Genomic DNA, 18,356 nt, shown 5'->3' with positions numbered 1-18,356 from the left:
ACAAGACAGCAGCTTTTGTCCTTATACGTACGGAGGAGTATTTCGACAAATTGATGCCATCCTGTCGGACACGACGAAATTCGAGAGGCTGACGAGGAACCCCATCGAAGACATCAAGAGGGGAAGCTAATAAGATCATCAGCACTGTGAATGCTGCCAGCAATGCTGTCCATCTTCCCCCATCGCAGGTGACTTTGAACTTGGTTACCTATATGGGAATGTCAAGACACACAAGGCTGGCAATCCCTCCGCCCGATCATCAGCCAAACACCTGCCCTGACCTACGCCCTCGCCAAACGACTAAATCATATCTTGACCCCTACGTCCCGAGCAGTTATAGCCCGAAGTCCTCTGTGGAATTCCTCGAAGTGATCCGAGACTCCCTGGGCGCAGGGACCATCGCTTCTCTGGACGTAGAGAGTCTATTCACCAACGTGCCTGTGGATGAAACCATCCATATTATCCTAAACAAAGTCTATAGAGAGCCGACAATGACCCCCTGAACATCCCAGAAGGTTCCTGAAGGCTCTGCTGGAGATCTGCACGAAGATGGCGCCTTTCACTACGCACAGAGGGGCACATGTATAGACAGAAGGATGGCGTTGCGATGGGCCTCCATTGGGCGTCCTCTTTGCAAATTTTTACATGGGCACCGTAGAAGAACGTGTCTTCGAGAGAATCCAGCGGCCGAAGAAATATGCCCGATATATCGACGACGTCTTCGTTCAAGCAGACAACGAGGAGGAGGTTGAAGCCCTTCGTCTGACCTTCCAACAATGCAGTGTGTTGAACTACACTGTCGAGTTCAGCACAGACGACCGGCCCCTTCCTCGACGTTATGGTCACAAAGACGGAACGGAACTTTGAAGACCTCAGTCTACACAAAATCCACCAATTTGGGACTTTGCTTGGTGGGATAGCGAGTGCCCTGCTAGGTTTAAGAACACGACCGTCAGGGCCTTCATTAAAAGGGCCTCTCCCACTGCTCCACCTGGCAGGACACCAACAAGGAATTCGAACGTGCTGCACAAATGTTGGTGAACAATGGTTTCACCAACAAAGTCATCAACAAAGAAATTGAACTGGCCTGGAAAAAATGGTACAACGGTGAGAACACACAACCTGCCCCCAAGATGACATAAAGATCTATTATAAGGCCCGGATGCATCCCCAGTACCGTGAGGACGAGAACTCCATGAAGAAAATCGTCATGGAAAACGTCCCCGACCGAAGACAGTAAGAGAATAAATCTTATAATTTATTATAAGAACCGCCGCACCTGTGATCTGGTGATGAAAAATAACCCTCTCCGCCAGCAAGAGAACCCTCAAGCAGAAGAACGTGGTCTACCAATTTGTATGTCCTGTCCGAGGATGCCCTGGCGCTTATATTGGAATGACCACGATGCGTCTGTCTAAAAGGATCTCCTGCCACGCCCAGGAGGGTGCCATCATGAACCACGCCCGTGCTGCTCACAATATTTCCATCTCCCGCGACAGTATTATACAAAATATAATATAATCGGGAGAGCCGCCGACTCGACGTCTGCGCCTGCTAGAGGCGCTCCTCATTGCCGAGACAAAACCAACAATGAATACGACGCAGGAGGCATCCTACCCACGAATTTAAGAAGAATAATGCAGAACACCCGCCAAATCCAACGAATACCTGAAAACGACAACCCTGAGAATGGAGATGCCCCTGATGAGCGAGGCGCCCTTCGAGACAATCCCCGACTACGACAGAAAGAGTAGATAATGACATCATTCATCCGCAGCCCAATGGCAGCCAAACTACCGATGATGTCAGCCGGCATGACATCACGCAACGGCAGGCCAATGGGAACGCTGGAATGAATGACATTCCCAGGTTGCGAAGATCTGTCAGGATCGAGCTTCGCCGCAGAAATTTGGCTTGAAGTTCGCTGACTGCAACCAATCAGAATTCGCCATCCATGACCCCCGCTGAAGCCCGTGTATAAATTCAGAAGGACCTATGCAATCTGCCAGTCCTCTACTAGCTCCTGCTGAGAATGACAGAAGAGTCTGTCGAAACGCGTCGCGGCAACAATTGTATAGAACCAACTGTATAGAAATATATAAAGAAGCAGAATCCAGATTTGACTTTTCCCCATGAAATGACAAATATAGGCGAGCTGTTAGCACGCACCTCCACTGAAGAGAAGTCCGCAATAAGGAAAATAGAAAAAGTCTTCTACAAAATAAATGCAGATGAAGCAGCAATAATATTCAATAGAACCTGTTTAAAAGAGGGTCTGCTGCCAAATTATATTAATATTATTATTATTATTATTATTATTATTATTATTATTATTATTATTATTATTATTATTATTATTGCACAAAAATAACGTGCGCATATAAAAATATATTTTGCTTTAATAATTCATAGGCATCCTCGCACCCCTTAGGAACCTGCTTCCACACCCCCTAGGGGTGGGAGCACCCCTGGTTAAGAACCACTGCCATAGGTAATAGAGTCGCCTTAAGGTTAAGCCGTTTTCTCAAGGGTAAGAGAGGTCAAATCAAGTCAAAAATTGGACCTCCGCATTGGCCCAGTAAAGTAGATTTATAGGTTACCCAAGGGTAACCTGAAGGTAACTGCTGCAATACAAAGACCCACAATCTGTTCTTTACTTGAAGCTTTGGACTAATATGAAATGGAATGGAATATAAAATTTAGGCCAAAGGCCAAGCGCTGGGACCTATGAGGTCATTCAGCGCTGAAAGGGAAATTGAAAGTGAAAAGGTTTGAAAGGTGTAATAGGAGGAATTAAACCTGGCAGTTGCACTATGAAACAATTATAAGGAAAGGCTGGAAAGTAAGATGGAAGAAAGAAAATATGAATGGAGGTGCAGTAAAAGGAATGAAAGGGGTTGCAGCTTGGGGGTGAAGGGACGATGAATTAGCCTTAAGTAATACCCACAGTACAGTGGCCCCCGTGAGGTGCACTGACGGCATTACTTCACGGTCAGAAAATATGATGCAAGTTTGAGCTGTGGAAGAAACTGACAAAATCACAGTCGTCTGAGCTTAGAAAATGAACTTGTAGAAGAAAAATTGACCGCGTTCTGAGATGAAATTATTATATACGTCTGCCTGAGCTATGAAATAAAAACTGACAAAAACACGTTCTTCTTTTGAGTTAGGAAACAAGCTGATAAAATCACAATTGTAAGAAAGAGCGCTTGAAGAAAACAACAGACTCACGGACATTTGTGCTTCGAAATACACGAACAAAATCAAGTAGGGGGTTAGTGCCGTCAGTGCACGTCGTGCGGTGCACTGGAGGCATTACTTAAGGTTCTTTGCAGTGTGCCTTCGGACCCTAGCTATAATCCCTTTCGTTCCTTTTACTCTACTTCCTTTCATATTCTCTTTCTTCCATCTCACTTCCGCCCTCTCCCAACAATTGATTCATAGTGCAACTGCTCAGAGGTTTTCCTTCTGTCACACCTTTCAAACCTTTTATTGTCAAATTCCGTTTCAGCGTTGAATAACCTTTAGGTGCCAGTGCTCGGCCTTTGGCCTAAATTCTATATTCAGTTCAGTTCACTTAGAGGTCTGAAATCAACTGATAAAATCACAAAAAATAGTATTGCAAATGAAACTGATAAAAATCACGCGCAATTGAACTCGAATTAGAATCGATAACATCCCACGCTTATCACTAGTTACTAAATACCTCATTTCTGATGCCAGAGGCAACGTACATTAAAAAAACAATATTTAAAAAAAGTAATATTTTTAAAAAATGCGGTATAAAAACCGCAGCAAATTTCGGCAATGAAGAGCGGGGGCCCGGGCGTGACGCTTTCAATTCATTATCCGCCGATAATGACTCGTAAGGGGTATGATTAACGGAAGGCTAATCCCGAAAAAGAGAGCCAATCTTCGAGGAAGCCCGACAAGTCTCCCTCTCTCATTTTTAAGGTTACGCCTTCCTGACAGTTATTAGGAGTCTCTTAAGCTGTCCAAGAGGGAAAATTAATTTGGTTAGTTTGCCAAACTGTGGGCCATTTTCGCCAGAGGAACGAAAATATAGGCTCGTGAGCCGACGCCTGAGTGACACGCAGCCACAAACCGCCGATAAGCTGGACGAGCGAGAGAGAGAGAGAGAGAGAGAGAGAGAGAGAGAGAGAGAGAGAGAGAGAGAGAGTAAAATTTGTAATAGGGAGAGCTAAGCAAAAGTATGTACTAAAGCAAAAGAGAGAGAGAGAGAGGGGGGGTGAAGAGAAAGAAATTTTTAAGAGGAGGAGTTAAACCAAAATATGTCTAAGAAAAGAGAGAGAGAGAGAGAGAGAGAGAGAGAGAGAGAGAGAGAGAGAGAGAGAGAGAGAGAGAGAGAGAGAGAGAAAGTAAAATTTGTAATAGGGAGAGCTAAGCAAAAGTATGTGCTAAAGAGAGAGAGAGATTAGGAAAAGTTAGAGAGAGGAGGAGGAGGAGGAGGTAGAAAATTTATAAGAGAGGGAGAGTTAAACCAAAGGATGTGTAAAAGAAATGGGTTAGACAGACAGCTCTTAAAGAATCTAATTATTTCCCAGTGAAATAACAAGAGTTATTATGATACGTCTTAATAACTTTGAAACGTTTTCACTGGTCTTGGAAATATCTGCCCCAGCCGATTGCCACACTCACAACTCGATTGTAAATCACCTCTTGTCTTATACATTTTGGAACGCTAATAATTCCAAATTGATGACATTTCTCTTGATAGTTTTTAAAAATGAATAGTAAATTGATGTAATATCTGGTTATACATTTAGGAACCCTTTGGCTGTTATTATATTCATTTGTTCATTTCATTTGAAAACAAATAAATTGATGTTATGACAGAATAACTGAGACACAAAAATCAGTGCCGGTAACTTATAGCCATAACGCCGGCTGCATTAGTTAAAGTTAAAGTAAAAAAAAAATGTCGGTAAACTTGAATTGCTTTAATTTAATTGCAACACCAATTTACTCTGAGAGTTTACTCTGCTTTATCTAACTTTAATGGGGTTTTAACAATTATCAAATCGACCGATTAAAAAGTATAATAACATATTGTAAAAGACTATTCTGCTTAGCAAGCGGAGCTGAGCCATGAGAGAAAGAATTCGTCTACACCGTAGTAAAACGTCATGAACACATGTCGACAACTTGAGTCCAAGCACATTACAAACATGTTTGATACAAGTCAACAACTTGTTGGCAACCATAGCCAGTGCTTCATACGATTATCCAGCATTCGCTAGATTCGTGCTCCACTTGCGATCGTCGACTTGTTTTCAACTTGTTGGTGATATGTATGCGACAAGTTTCCGACGTGTATTTGCAACATGTTGAAGTATCTCATGAGGTCCGTTTTCGAAGTCTCTCTGCAATGGCAGCAATCAAGGCCGCACCTTTACCCGATCCATCGTGAGCTAGACGGAGATCAAACTGCAAAAGGAATAAGGAACTAGATATATATATATATATATATATATATATATATATATATATATATATATATATATATATATACATATACATACAAACACACACAGACATATATAATATATATATATATATATATATATATATATATATATATATATATATATATATATATATATATATATATATATATATATATATATATATATATATATATATATATATAAATCTAGTAACAGGGATCGACTGTTATTATACACAGTGGAAGGCTGAAAGTGCTGAGTCATTTAGGTACTCTGGCAAATATGAAAAAGATAAGATGAGACTGATTGACTTTCATTTCTATCAGTTACAAAAAGGACAGCTTCATCTGTTTGTGTAGCATTGCTTCCACGAATGCCTTAATTCAATTTTATTTTTTTGTGACGGCAATTTTAACCAAAATCGGATTGCTCTCCTGACCTCAGGAATCGCTGGTGTTTAAGTAAATTACATACAGCATGAAAAACTCAATTTACTGCATTTATTTGCCACTAGCAGTACATCTCAGTTGCCGAAAAATATTTATTCTCTGTGACGCTTCAGGGACGCTGGATGTTTATAGATTCATAATTACAATAAGTTAGTCTCCAGAAATATGATAGTTAACGCTACTCATTGTCATAGCACTTCTGTCTTGTTAATAATTACGTTGAGTGTGCAATACAACACTTCACCAAACAAATTTATTTGCAGGGAGCAGGTGGAAAAAGTAATTAACAAGTTGGAGTCAATATTAAACACCGTGTGATGGCTACATCCTGAATTGCTGACACCGACACTCCCTCCTGATACCCTTCCGTTCATCTTCAGATGTCATGTCATTGACAATAACAGATAAAAGACGGTTATTATCTTCAGACGTCATGTCATTGACAATAACAGATAAAAGACGGTTATTATCTTCAGACGTCATGTCATTGACAATAACAGATAAAAGACAGTTATATATCTTCAGACGATGTCATTGACAATAACAGATAAAGACGGTTATTATCTTCAGACGTCGTCATTGATAATCAGATAAAAGACGGTTATTATCTTCAGATAACAGATAAAAGACGGTTATTATCTTCAGACGTCATGTCATTGACAATAACAGATGTTATCTTGACGTCATGTCATTGACAATAACAGATAAAAGACGGTTATTATCTTCAGACGTCATGTCATTGATAATAACAGATAAAAGACAGTTATATATCTTCAGACGTCATGTCATTGACAATAACAGATAAAAGACCATTATTTATCTTCAGACGTCATGTCATTGACAGTAACAGATAAAAGACCATTATTTATCTTCAGACGTCATGTCATTGACAATAACAGATAAAAGACCGTTATTTATCTTCAGACGTCATGTCATTGACAATAACAGATAAAAGACCATTATTTATCTTCAGACGTCATGTCATTGACAATAACAGATAAAAGACCATTATTTATTTTCAGACGTCATGTCATTGACAATAACAGATAAAAGACGGTTATATATCTAGAGACGTCATGTCATTGACAATAACAGATAAAAGACGGTTATTATCTTCAGACGTCATGTCATTGACAATAACAGATAAAAGACGGTTATTATCTTCAGACGTCATGTCATTGACAATAACAGATAAAAGACGGTTATATATCTTGAGACGTCATGTCATTGACAATAACAGATAAAAGACGGTTATATATCTTCAAACGTCATGTCATTGACAATTACAGATGAGACAGTTATATATCTTCAGATGTCATGTCATTGACAATAACAGATAAAAGACCGTTATTTATCTTCAGACGTTATGTCATTGACAATAACAGATAAAAGACAGTTATATATCTTCAGAAGTCATGTCATTAACAATAACAGATAAAAGACCATTATTTATCTTCAGACGTCATGTCATTGACAATAACAGATAAAAGACCATTATTTATCTTCAGACGTCATGTCATTGACAATAACAGATAAAAGACCATTATTTATCTTCAGACGTCATGTCATTGACATTAACAGATAAAAGACCATTATTTATCTTCAGACGTCATGTCATTGACAATAACAGATAAAAGACCATTATTTATCTTCAGACGTCATGTCATTGACAATAACAGATAAAAGACGGTTATTATCTTCAGACGTCATGTCATTGATAATAACAGATAAAAGACCATTATTTATCTTCAGACGTCATGTCATTGACAATAACAGATAAAAGACAGTTATATATCTTCAGACGTCATGTCATTGACAATAACAGATAAAAGACCATTATTTATCTCCAGACGTCATGTCATTGACAATAACAGATAAAAGATGGTTATTATCTTCAGACGTCATGTCATTGACAATAACAGATAAAAGACCATTATTTATCTTCAGACGTCATGTCATTGACATTAACAGATAAAAGACGGTTATATATCTTGAGACGTCATGTCATTGACAATAACAGATAAAAGACGGTTATATATCTTCAAACGTCATGTCATTGACAATTACAGATGAAAGACAGTTATATATCTTCAGATGTCATGTCATTGACAATAACAGATAAAAGACCATTATTTATCTTCAGACGTCGTGTCATTGACAATAACAGATAAAAGACGGTTATTATCTTCAGACGTCATGTCATTGACAATAACAGATAAAAGACGGTTATATATCTTCAAACGTAATGTCATTGACAATTACAGATGAAAGACAGTTATATATCTTCAGATGTCATGTCATTGACAATAACAGATAAAAGACCGTTATTTATCTTCAGACGTCATGTCATTGACAATAACAGATAAAAGACAGTTATTATCTTCAGACGTCATGTCATTGACAATAACAGATAAAAGACCATTATTTATCTTCAGACGTCATGTCATTGACAATAACAGATAAAAGACCATTATTTATCTTCAGACGTCATGTCATTGACAATAACAGATAAAAGACCATTATTTATCTTCAGACGTCAAAAGTCATTGACAATAACAGATAAAAGACCATTATTTATCTTCAGACGTCATGTCATTGACAATAACAGATAAAAGACAGTTATATATCTTCAGACGTCATGTCATTGACAATAACAGATAAAAGACCATTATTTATCTTCAGACGTCATGTCATTGACAATAACATGTAAACGACCATTATTTATCTTCAGACGTCATGTCATTGACAATAACAGATAAAAGACCATTATTTATCTTCAGACGTCATGTCATTGACAATAACAGATAAAAGACGGTTATATATCTTGAGACATCATGTCATTGACAATAACAGATCGGTTATATGAGACGTCATGCCATTGACAATAACAGATAAAAGACGGTTATATATCTTCAAACGTCATGTCATTGACAATTACAGATGAAAGACCGTTATATATCTTCAGATGTCGTGTCATTGACAGTAACAGATAAAAGACCGTTATTTATCTTCAGACGTCATGTCATTGACAATAACAGATAAAAGACGGTTATATATTTTGAGACATCATGTTATTGATAATAACGGATGAAAGACAGTTATATATCTTGAGACGTCATGTCATTGACAATAACAGATAAAAGACCGTTATTTATCTTCAGACATCATGTCATTGACAATAACAGATAAAACACAGTTATTTATCTTCAGACGTCATGTCATTGACAATAACAGATAAAACACAGTTATTTATCTTCAGACGTCATGTCATTGATAATAACAGATAAAAGACAGTTATATATCTTCAGACGTCATGTCATTGACAATAACAGATAAAAGACCATTATTTATCTTCAGACGTCATGTCATTGGCAGTAACAGAAAAAAGACACTTATATATCTTCAGATATCATGTCATTGACAATAACAGATAAGAGACCGTTATTTATCTTCAGACGTCAAGTCATTGACAATAGCAGATAAAAGACCGTTATTTATCTTCAGACGTCATGTCATTGACAATAATAGATAAAAGACGGTTATTTATCTCCAGACGTCATGTCATTGGCAATAACAGATAAAAGACTGTTATTTATATTCAGAGTTCGGCAACTTACCGATCTCCCTGGCGCCGCCTCTGAAATCAACTTCTCCAACAAAGGTTTGAATCTGGGATGACATCTGAAGAGAGAGCCATCAACCGCAACGGTGCAGTGGGGGCGTTCCATTCGCTTGAGGAGGAGTCCGGCTACTGTAGGTTAATGAAAAGGGTATTGAGGCTTCGTACAGTGATAATGAAGAGAGTGCAGAAGCTGCAGAATAGTGATAGAAACAGTAAAGAAACGTTCTATAACTGCAAACTGATACTGTAAAAAGTAAGAAAGCATTTTAAAGCTGCTAAATAATAATGAAAAATACAGAAGTATTTTATAGCTGCTAAATAATAATGAAAAATACAGAGGCATTTTATAGCTGCTAAATAATAATGACAAGTACAAAAGCATTTTATAGCTGCTGAATAATAATGAAAAGTACAGAAGCATGTTATAGCTGCTAAATAATTATAATAAAAAGTACAAAAGCATTTTATAGCTGCTAAATAATAATGAAAAGTACAAAAGCATTTTATAGCTGCTGAATAATAATGAAAAGTACAGAAGCATTTTATAGCTGCTAAATAATAATGAAAAGTACAAAAGCATTTTATAGCTGCTAATGATAATGAAAAGTACAAAAGCATTTTATAGCTGCTGAATAATAATGAAAAGTACAGAAGCATTTTATAGCTGCTAAATAATAATGACAAGTACAAAAGCATTTTATAGCTGCTAAATAATAATGAAAAGTACAAAAGCATTTTATAGCTACTAAATAATAATGAAAAGCACAAAAGCATTTTATAGCTGCTAAATAATAATGAAAAGTATAAAAGCATTTTATAGCTGCTAAATAATAATGAAAAGCACAAAAGCATTTTATAACTGCTGAGTACTCATGAAAAATACAGAAGCATTTTATAGCTGCTAAATAGTAATAAAAAGTACAAAAGCATTTTATAGCTGCTAAATAATAATAAAAAGTACAAAAGCATTTTATAGCTGCTAAATAATAATGAAAAGTACAAAAGCATTTTATAGCTGCTAAAAATAATGAAAAGTACAAAAGAATTTTATAGCTGCTGAATAATAATGAAAAATACAGCATTTTAAGCTAAATTTTATACAAAAGCTGCTAAATAATAATAAAAGGCATTTTTATACAAAAGCATTTTATAGCTGCTGAATAATAATGAAAAGTACAGAAGCATTTTATAGCTGCTAAATAATAATAAAAGGTACAAAAGCATTTTATAGCTGCTAAATAATAATGAAAAGTACGAAAGCATTTTATAGCTGCTGAATAATAATGAAAAGTACAGAAGCATTCTGTAGCTTCTAAATAATAATGAAAAGTACAGATGGATTTTGTAGCTGCAAAATGATAATATATAAAGTAAAGAGGTATTTCATGGCTGCAGAGTGATAATGTAAAAAGTATAGTAGTCTTCTATAGCAGTAAAGTGATAATGTAAAAAGTAACGAAGCAGTACATAGCTGCAGAGTGATAATGTAAAAAGTAAAAAAGTATTCTATAGCAGCAAAGTGTTAATGTAAGAAGTAACGAAGCATTCTGTAGCAGCAAAGTGTAAATTTAAAAAGTAAAGAAATATTTTATACCCACAGCGAGATAATGAAAAAGTACGTGAGCATTTTGCAGCTGTGAAATGATTACAGAGACAATACAGAAGCATTTCATGAATGAAAAACATTAATGAAAAAAGTACGGAAGCATTTTCTGGCTTCAAAATAATAATGGAAAAAGTAGAAAATAATTTTATAGCTGCAAAACAATAATGAAAAATGCAAATGCATTAAATAAATGCAAATTAATATTGAAAAAGTATAGGGGCATTATATATCTGCAAAATGATAGCTGTAAAAGTACTGAAACATTATAAAGCTGCAAAATATAATGAAAAGTACAGAAGCATTTTAAAGTTTCAAATTAATAATGAAAAGTATAGAGGCATCATATAGCTACAAAATATCATGTAAAAAGTACAGAAATATTTTATAGCCGAAAAATAATAATGATAAAGTACGGAAGAATTTTAATCCTGCAAAATTATAATAAAAAAAGTTTAGAGGCCTTTTATAACTGCAAAATAATAATGAGAAAGGGCACAAATATTTCAGAGCAGCAAAATAATAGTGAAAAGTACAGAAGAATTTTATAGCTGCAAATTAATAATGAAAAAGTACAGAAGTATTTTATAGCAGCAAAATTATAATGGAAAAAGTACAGAGGGCTTTTATAGCTCCAAAATTATTATGAAGAAGTGCAGGGGAATTTTATATCTGCAAAATAATAGCGAGGAAGGTGAGGAAGCATTTTAGAGCTGGAAAATAAAAATGAAAAAGTGCAGAAGCATTATATTGCTGTAAAATAATAATGGGAAAGCCCCGAAGCATTATAGCTGCAGAATAAATTTGGAAAAGTACAGATGTATTATATAGCATCAAAGTGATCATGAAAAAGTACAGCAGCGTTCTAAGCTGCAAAATGATAATTACAAGGCACAGAAGAAGCATTTTATAGCGGTAAAATGTTAATGAAAAAGCATACGGCCTTATACAGCTGCAAAATAATAATGAGAAATACAGAAGTATTTCATAGCAACAAAATAATAATGAAAAAGTAAAGAAGCATTTCCTAGCTGCAAAATAATTGTAATAAAAAACACAATAGCATTATACGAATGCAAAATAATCCAACCTTGGAAGTAAAGGACTCACTTCATCAACGCATACCCATTAGATGACCCAAAACAGTGTCAGGTAGGAACAAAGATACATTGTCATACAAAATGTATGAGTGTGGGAAGTGGCTTAAGTAACCCGACTTATCTTTTTAATACCTTTTGGGCAGAGTTAAGAAAATATCAGTATCATTAGCCATAGCCACGTGTAAAAGGTACTGTTTTAAGACAAGGGCTTATCTAGGCTACTTGTATTAAAACCCCGCAGTGCCATCAGTGCACCTCATGTGGTGTACTGAAGGCATTACTTAAGGTTCTTTGCAGCGTCCCCTCGGCCCCTACCTGCAACCTCTTTTGTTCCTTTTACTGTACCTCCGTTCATATTCCCTTACTTTCCACCCTCTCCTAACAATTGATTCATAGTGCAACTGCGAGGTTTTCCTCCTGTTACACCTTTCAAACTTTACTACTTTCAATTTCCCTTTCGGCGCTGAATGACATACAGGTACCAGCGCTTGGCCTTTGGCCAAAATTCTGTATTCTATTCTATTCTATTCTATTCTATTATGGAATGTAAATTAAAATATTATTACTACATAAAATGTATACAAAGAATACCATACTGATGAAGATCTGCAATGATAAACTCTTTCTGCTTGGATTCCTCGAAATAGCGTTTCAAGATTTTGTTGAAATTGACACCAGACTTCAGTTACAAACATGAACCAAGATATTTTTAAATTAAATGCAAGAGAGAGAGAGAGAGAGAGAGAGAGAGAGAGAGAGACAGAGACAGAGAGAGAGAGAGAGAGAGAGAGAGAGAGAGAGTGAAAGTGTGAAAGAGAGGACAAGCACATATATAATTGTCAAAATATTGTCATTTATATAAATTTCAGTCACGTGCTAATAAGTGAGATAAGGAAGGTTATGGGGGAAATTTATACGCGACATAACTTAGCGTTAGCTCATTACATATAAATCAAAAGTTGAAATTCAGCTTGGAATGCGAGGTGAGAGCGCATATATATATATATATATATATATATATATATATATATATATATATATATATATATATATATATATATATATACAGTATGTATATATATATATATATGATAGACATATTTAATTTATGTATATATATATATATACTATATATACATATATATATATATATATATATATATAAATTTAAGTGTGTCTATCATTATAAAACAAAAACTCGAGTAACTTCAGTCACACAGGCATTGCTGCGAAGCATCAAAAGAGTAACTGAATCTCTGGCGCGAGCAAATCGTTAGGTTAAAACAAATATGAAATAAGCAAAATACAGTTTTGAAAATTTACGGACAATCACTTATGATTAATATATCTATCATGAAAAGATCTGCTCTAACATAACAACAGACACGAGGAGGGAGAAAGACGATGAAAGAAGAGAACTTGCATATGGAAACGAGAACGCAGCCTCTGTGAGACAGAACACCAGCGATGTACTGGGTGACCAATATGTCGTCTTGATCGAACTCCAAACCAATGGTCTCGAGCATTTCACGAGTTTTGCTTGCTGATCCCTTCAAAGCATCCCTGTCAGAGTAAATTATATTGTTTATTAGTTGAAGAAATAAATGTAAGATATTTTCCTTAATTTTTTGGACGTGAAAATAAACAGTTTTGTTTAAAACGGGTGTGATTTATAGGACTTGAAAATAAAGTATTAATGAAAAAGCATGTGATTGTTAGGAACTGAATAATAAACAGTTATGTTGGAAAGACGTATGAGTTTTAGGACTTGAAAATAAAGTTTTTTTTTTCAACGCGGTTGAGTTTTAGGACTTGAAAATAAAGATAATTTAAACCGCGTGTGAGTTTTAGGACTTTAATATGAACCGTGTCGTTGAAAATGTGTGTGATTTATGGGACTTGAAAATAAAGTTTTATTTAAAAAGCGCGTGATTTTAGGACTTTGAAATAAGGTTTTGTTGAAAATGCGTTAGATTTTTAGGACTTGAAAATAAGCAGTTTTTTTTAAACCGCGTGAGTTTTGTTGAAAACGCGTTCGATTTTTAGGACTTGAAAATAAAGTTTTGTTGAAAACGCGTTTGATTTTTAGGACTTGAAAATAAACAGGTCTTTTAAAACCGCCTGTGACTTTTAGGATTTTAAAATAAACAGTTTTGTTGAAAACGCGTTCGATTTTTAGGACTTGAAAATAAACAGTTTTGTTGAAAACGCGTTCGATTTTTAGGACTTGAAAATAACAGTTTTTTAAAACCACGTGTGAGTTTTAGGACTTTAATATGGACAGTTTTGTTGAAAACGCGTTTGATTTTTAGGACTTGAAAATAAACAGTTTTTTAAAACCACCTGTGAGTTCGAGGTCTTTAAAATAAGCAGTTTTGTTGAAAACGCGTTTGATTTTTAGGACTTGAAAATAAACGGTTTTTTAAAACCGCCTGTGAGTTTTTGTTTTAGGACTTTAAAATAAACAGTTTTCTTGAAAACGCGTTTGATTTTTAGGACTTGAAAATAAACAGTTTTTTTAAAACCACCTGTGAGTTTTAGTTTCAGGACTTTAAGATAAACAGTTTTCTTGAAAACGCGTTTGATTTTTAGGACTTGAAAATAAACAGTTTTTTAGATTTTAAAATAAACAGTTTTGTTGAAAACGCGTTTGATTTTTAGGGCAGTTTTTAGAAATATACAATTTTGTTGAAAAAACAGTTTTTTGAAAACGCTTTCGATTTTAAGGACTTGAAAATAAACAGTTTTTTAAAACCACCTGTGAGTTTTAGGATTTTAGAGTAAACAGTTTTGTTGAAAACGCGTTCGATTTTTAGGAGATGAAAATAAACAATTTTTTAAAACTGCGTGTGAGTTTTAGGACTTTAAAATAAACAGTTTTGTTGAAAACGCGTTTGATTTTTAGAATTTGAAAATAAAGTTTTTTTTATTTTTTTAACCGCGTATGAGTTTTAGGACTTTAAAATAAACAGTTTTGTTGAAAACGCGTTTGATTTTTAGGACGTTTTGTTGAAAACGTATGTGATTTTATAACTTGAAAATAAACAGTTTTATTTAAAATTCAGGTAAGATGAAAATATTGTTACACACGAAATGACAATAACAAATGATAAGAATTATGTCCTAAAAGTCTAAGCCCCTTTTTCAACTTACCCTTCTATATCAGAGATATTCTTAGTGGTTATTGACCCCTGAGTTTCTAGTTTTCCTAAGGAGCCTCTAGAGAAAAGTCCTTCCTTTCCCAGAGTTAACAGGACCACCCGAAACAAGTCGCCCAAGTATTTTCCAGCGATATATTTTTCAAACCTGTTTGAGTAGCAATGAAAAAAGGAACAGGTAAGATCAGAAGTTAAAAGAGGGCAGGTATTAAATGGTGATTATGGATATGAATCTCTTCATCAAGATCTCAAAGTATTTCTCAAGCCTGTTTAGATAAGGGAAATATTTACATTTATGAAGATTAGAATATAATGGTAAATTGTGAAACAAATCTAAAATGGTTATCTTTGCCTAAGCATAAACAGTGATGTAAAAAAGTAATATTGTTCAACCGTTCAAAAGTACCTCTATTGAAGATAGATGTTATGCGTTACATTTTACTCATTACCCTTTTATGTATCCTCGTAGGGGGGTAGTGCCGTCAGTGCACCGCACAATGTGCACTGTAGGGATTACTTAAGGTTCTTTGCAGCGTCCCTTCGGCCCCTAGATGCCTCCCCTTTCATTACTTTTACCGTATCTCCGTTCATATTCGCTGTCTTCCATCTTCCTTTCCTAACAATTGTTTGATAGTGCACCTGCGAGGTTTTTCTCCTATTACACCTGAACGACCTCGTATGTCCCAGTCTTTGGTCTTAGGCCTAAATTTTATATACCATTCCAACCTTTTGTGCATTAAAATTATTTTTAATTATTGAACGCTAACCTTTTTCGCGATATATATTAGATTCTTAAGAGAATTCGGCCAGTGTGTACGAACAGGCTTATCATTTATCAGCTGGATACTTCAAAATATTTACTAAATTGTCCAATTGTTTTGTATTTTACTCTGGTTAATTCTAGATGTGTCAAGGTGTTTCATTGTAATAAATAAAAAAAAATGTGAGAACAATAACTCTGCATATAGGTTATGATTAACTGGACTCTCACTCGAAAGACCGGGGTTCGGTCCCATGGGGGTTAGAAATTTATATATATATATATATATATATATATATATATATATATATATATATATATATATATATATATGACTATTTATCACATATGATTGTGTACAATGTGTGTGTGTGTCCTTTGTGTATTGATTATTAAAGGACGTTTGTGTGTGTATATATATATATATATATATATATATATATATGTGTGTATATGTGTGTATGTGTGTATATATATGTGTGGATGTGTGTATATATGTATATGTATGTATGTGTATACACACATATACAGTATATACATATATATATTTATATTTATATATGTATGTGTGTGTGTGTATACATGTACATATATATATATCTTATTGTCAACATTTTTTTTCTCATTTTTCTAAGCTATGTTTTAGACCAGTCTCATATGAATGCATTTTTATTTTAAATGAAAGCTGAAAGAAACCTACAATAAGAATTACATCTTCAGTGTGTGAATGTGTCGCTAATAATAATAATAATAATAATAATAATAATAATAATAATAATAATAATAATAATAATAATAAAGCTTACGTGTATGAATGAGCTAGCAGCGACTGGGCATCCACCGCTCTGTCCCATTCTGTCCTGATGAAGTCCAGGACGCCGTTGTCTCCGAAACTTCCCCATTCGATGTCGACAATCACCTGAAGCAGACTTTCATTAATCCTCACAATCTTATCGGATAATTAATCCTCTTTTAAGGTGACGACAAAAATCCGGGCTCTTTTCGCACAGATGTGCAACAATTCTGAAAATAGCAGAACTGGAAGTACGTGTTGGCCTAGAAAGAAAATGCCTGATGTGTGAGGTTTGTAATTTCTTAGGATATAATTTTTGCATGACAGGATGGAAGAGGGACAGGCGTTCTAATATGCCTCTGAAATTGGGCTAATGTCACTTCCAGTAGTTACAGAGCAGTTATAGCATAGTATTATCAGTAGAATTAGTATTAATTGCAGTTTACTGGCATAAAGACTGCATCAGCCTATTACTTAATATTAATACTTTAGTATGCAAATGCTCTTATCCATCAAAAATCATCAGAGCATGGGCGTTAATATTTGTGCTAAAACTATGGTTGAAGGCATAAGTAACTATCCATGCGTATCCAGTAGTAAACTCTTTTCAATAACTTGTGCTAAAATGCTTAACCTAAAATGTCTAGGAAAAGATCGGGACATGATATTACTAGCAGTTTTTATCGTAAATAAATAATTTGTCTCCTTTCTTCCTTCCTTCCTATGACAAACACTGAGCAATCAAAGCATACAGGGTTGATATATTTGGATAAATGCTTCTTCTGTGATTATCACCTACTTTTGGATACCATAAAATATCAGTTTCTAAAATAATATCTTTTAGTTTTCTGTAAAAGAAAATTATTGAGCCGGCTTTGTCTGTCCGTCCTCACTTTTTCTGTCCGTCCTCAGATCTTAAAAACTACTGAGGCTAGAGGGCTGCAAAATGGTATGTTGATCATCCACTCTCCAATCATCAAACATAACAAATTGCAGCCCTCTAGCCTTAATAAATTTTATTCTATTCAGGGTTAAAGTTAGCCATAATGGTGCGTCTGGCAATTATATAGGATAGGCCACCACCGGGCCGGGGTTAAAGTTTCATGGGCTACGACTCACTCAGTATTATACCGAGATCACCGAAAGACAGAATTTTCGGTGGTCTTGATTATACGCTGTAGCGGCTGTACAGGAAACTCGATTGCGCCGAAGAAACTTTGGCGTATCTTTTACTTGTTTGTACTGGGCTGCTTTACCTATCGGGACGTTTTGGCTATTAGTGTTCTACTTAGCTTAGCAAGTAATAATAATAATATTAATAATCTTCATCGTCCTCCTCTTCTCAGCTCAATCCCTAGTTGGGGTCGCTGTTTCTTATGAGCTTCCTCCAGCTGTTTTTATCT

At 35.1% G+C, this 18,356-nt stretch overlaps 1 protein-coding gene across 2 annotated transcripts in view; it reads right to left on the bottom strand.

Annotated features, from left to right (window-relative positions):
- Positions 1-4,946: 4,946 nt before the first annotated feature.
- Positions 4,947-18,356, bottom strand: part of LOC136832034 (hexokinase-2-like) — a 37,676-nt gene continuing 24,266 nt past the window's right edge. For both annotated transcript variants that reach the window (XM_067092529.1, XM_067092530.1), the window contains exons 8-12: positions 16,967-17,079; positions 15,396-15,548; positions 13,666-13,805; positions 9,535-9,668; positions 4,947-5,448 (exon numbers count right to left, since the gene is read on the bottom strand). In XM_067092529.1, the coding sequence (XP_066948630.1) occupies positions 5,359-5,448; positions 9,535-9,668; positions 13,666-13,805; positions 15,396-15,548; positions 16,967-17,079 (630 nt within the window). In that variant the 3' untranslated portion in view covers positions 4,947-5,358. The remainder of the gene's footprint in view (positions 5,449-9,534; positions 9,669-13,665; positions 13,806-15,395; positions 15,549-16,966; positions 17,080-18,356) is intronic.

This window comes from Macrobrachium rosenbergii, chromosome 49 (assembly GCF_040412425.1).
Source record: "Macrobrachium rosenbergii isolate ZJJX-2024 chromosome 49, ASM4041242v1, whole genome shotgun sequence".
In the NCBI taxonomy this organism is placed as follows: domain Eukaryota; kingdom Metazoa; phylum Arthropoda; class Malacostraca; order Decapoda; family Palaemonidae; genus Macrobrachium; species Macrobrachium rosenbergii.
Note: the sequence above shows the minus strand (reverse complement) of the source record. Positions and strands in the feature narration are given on the sequence as shown.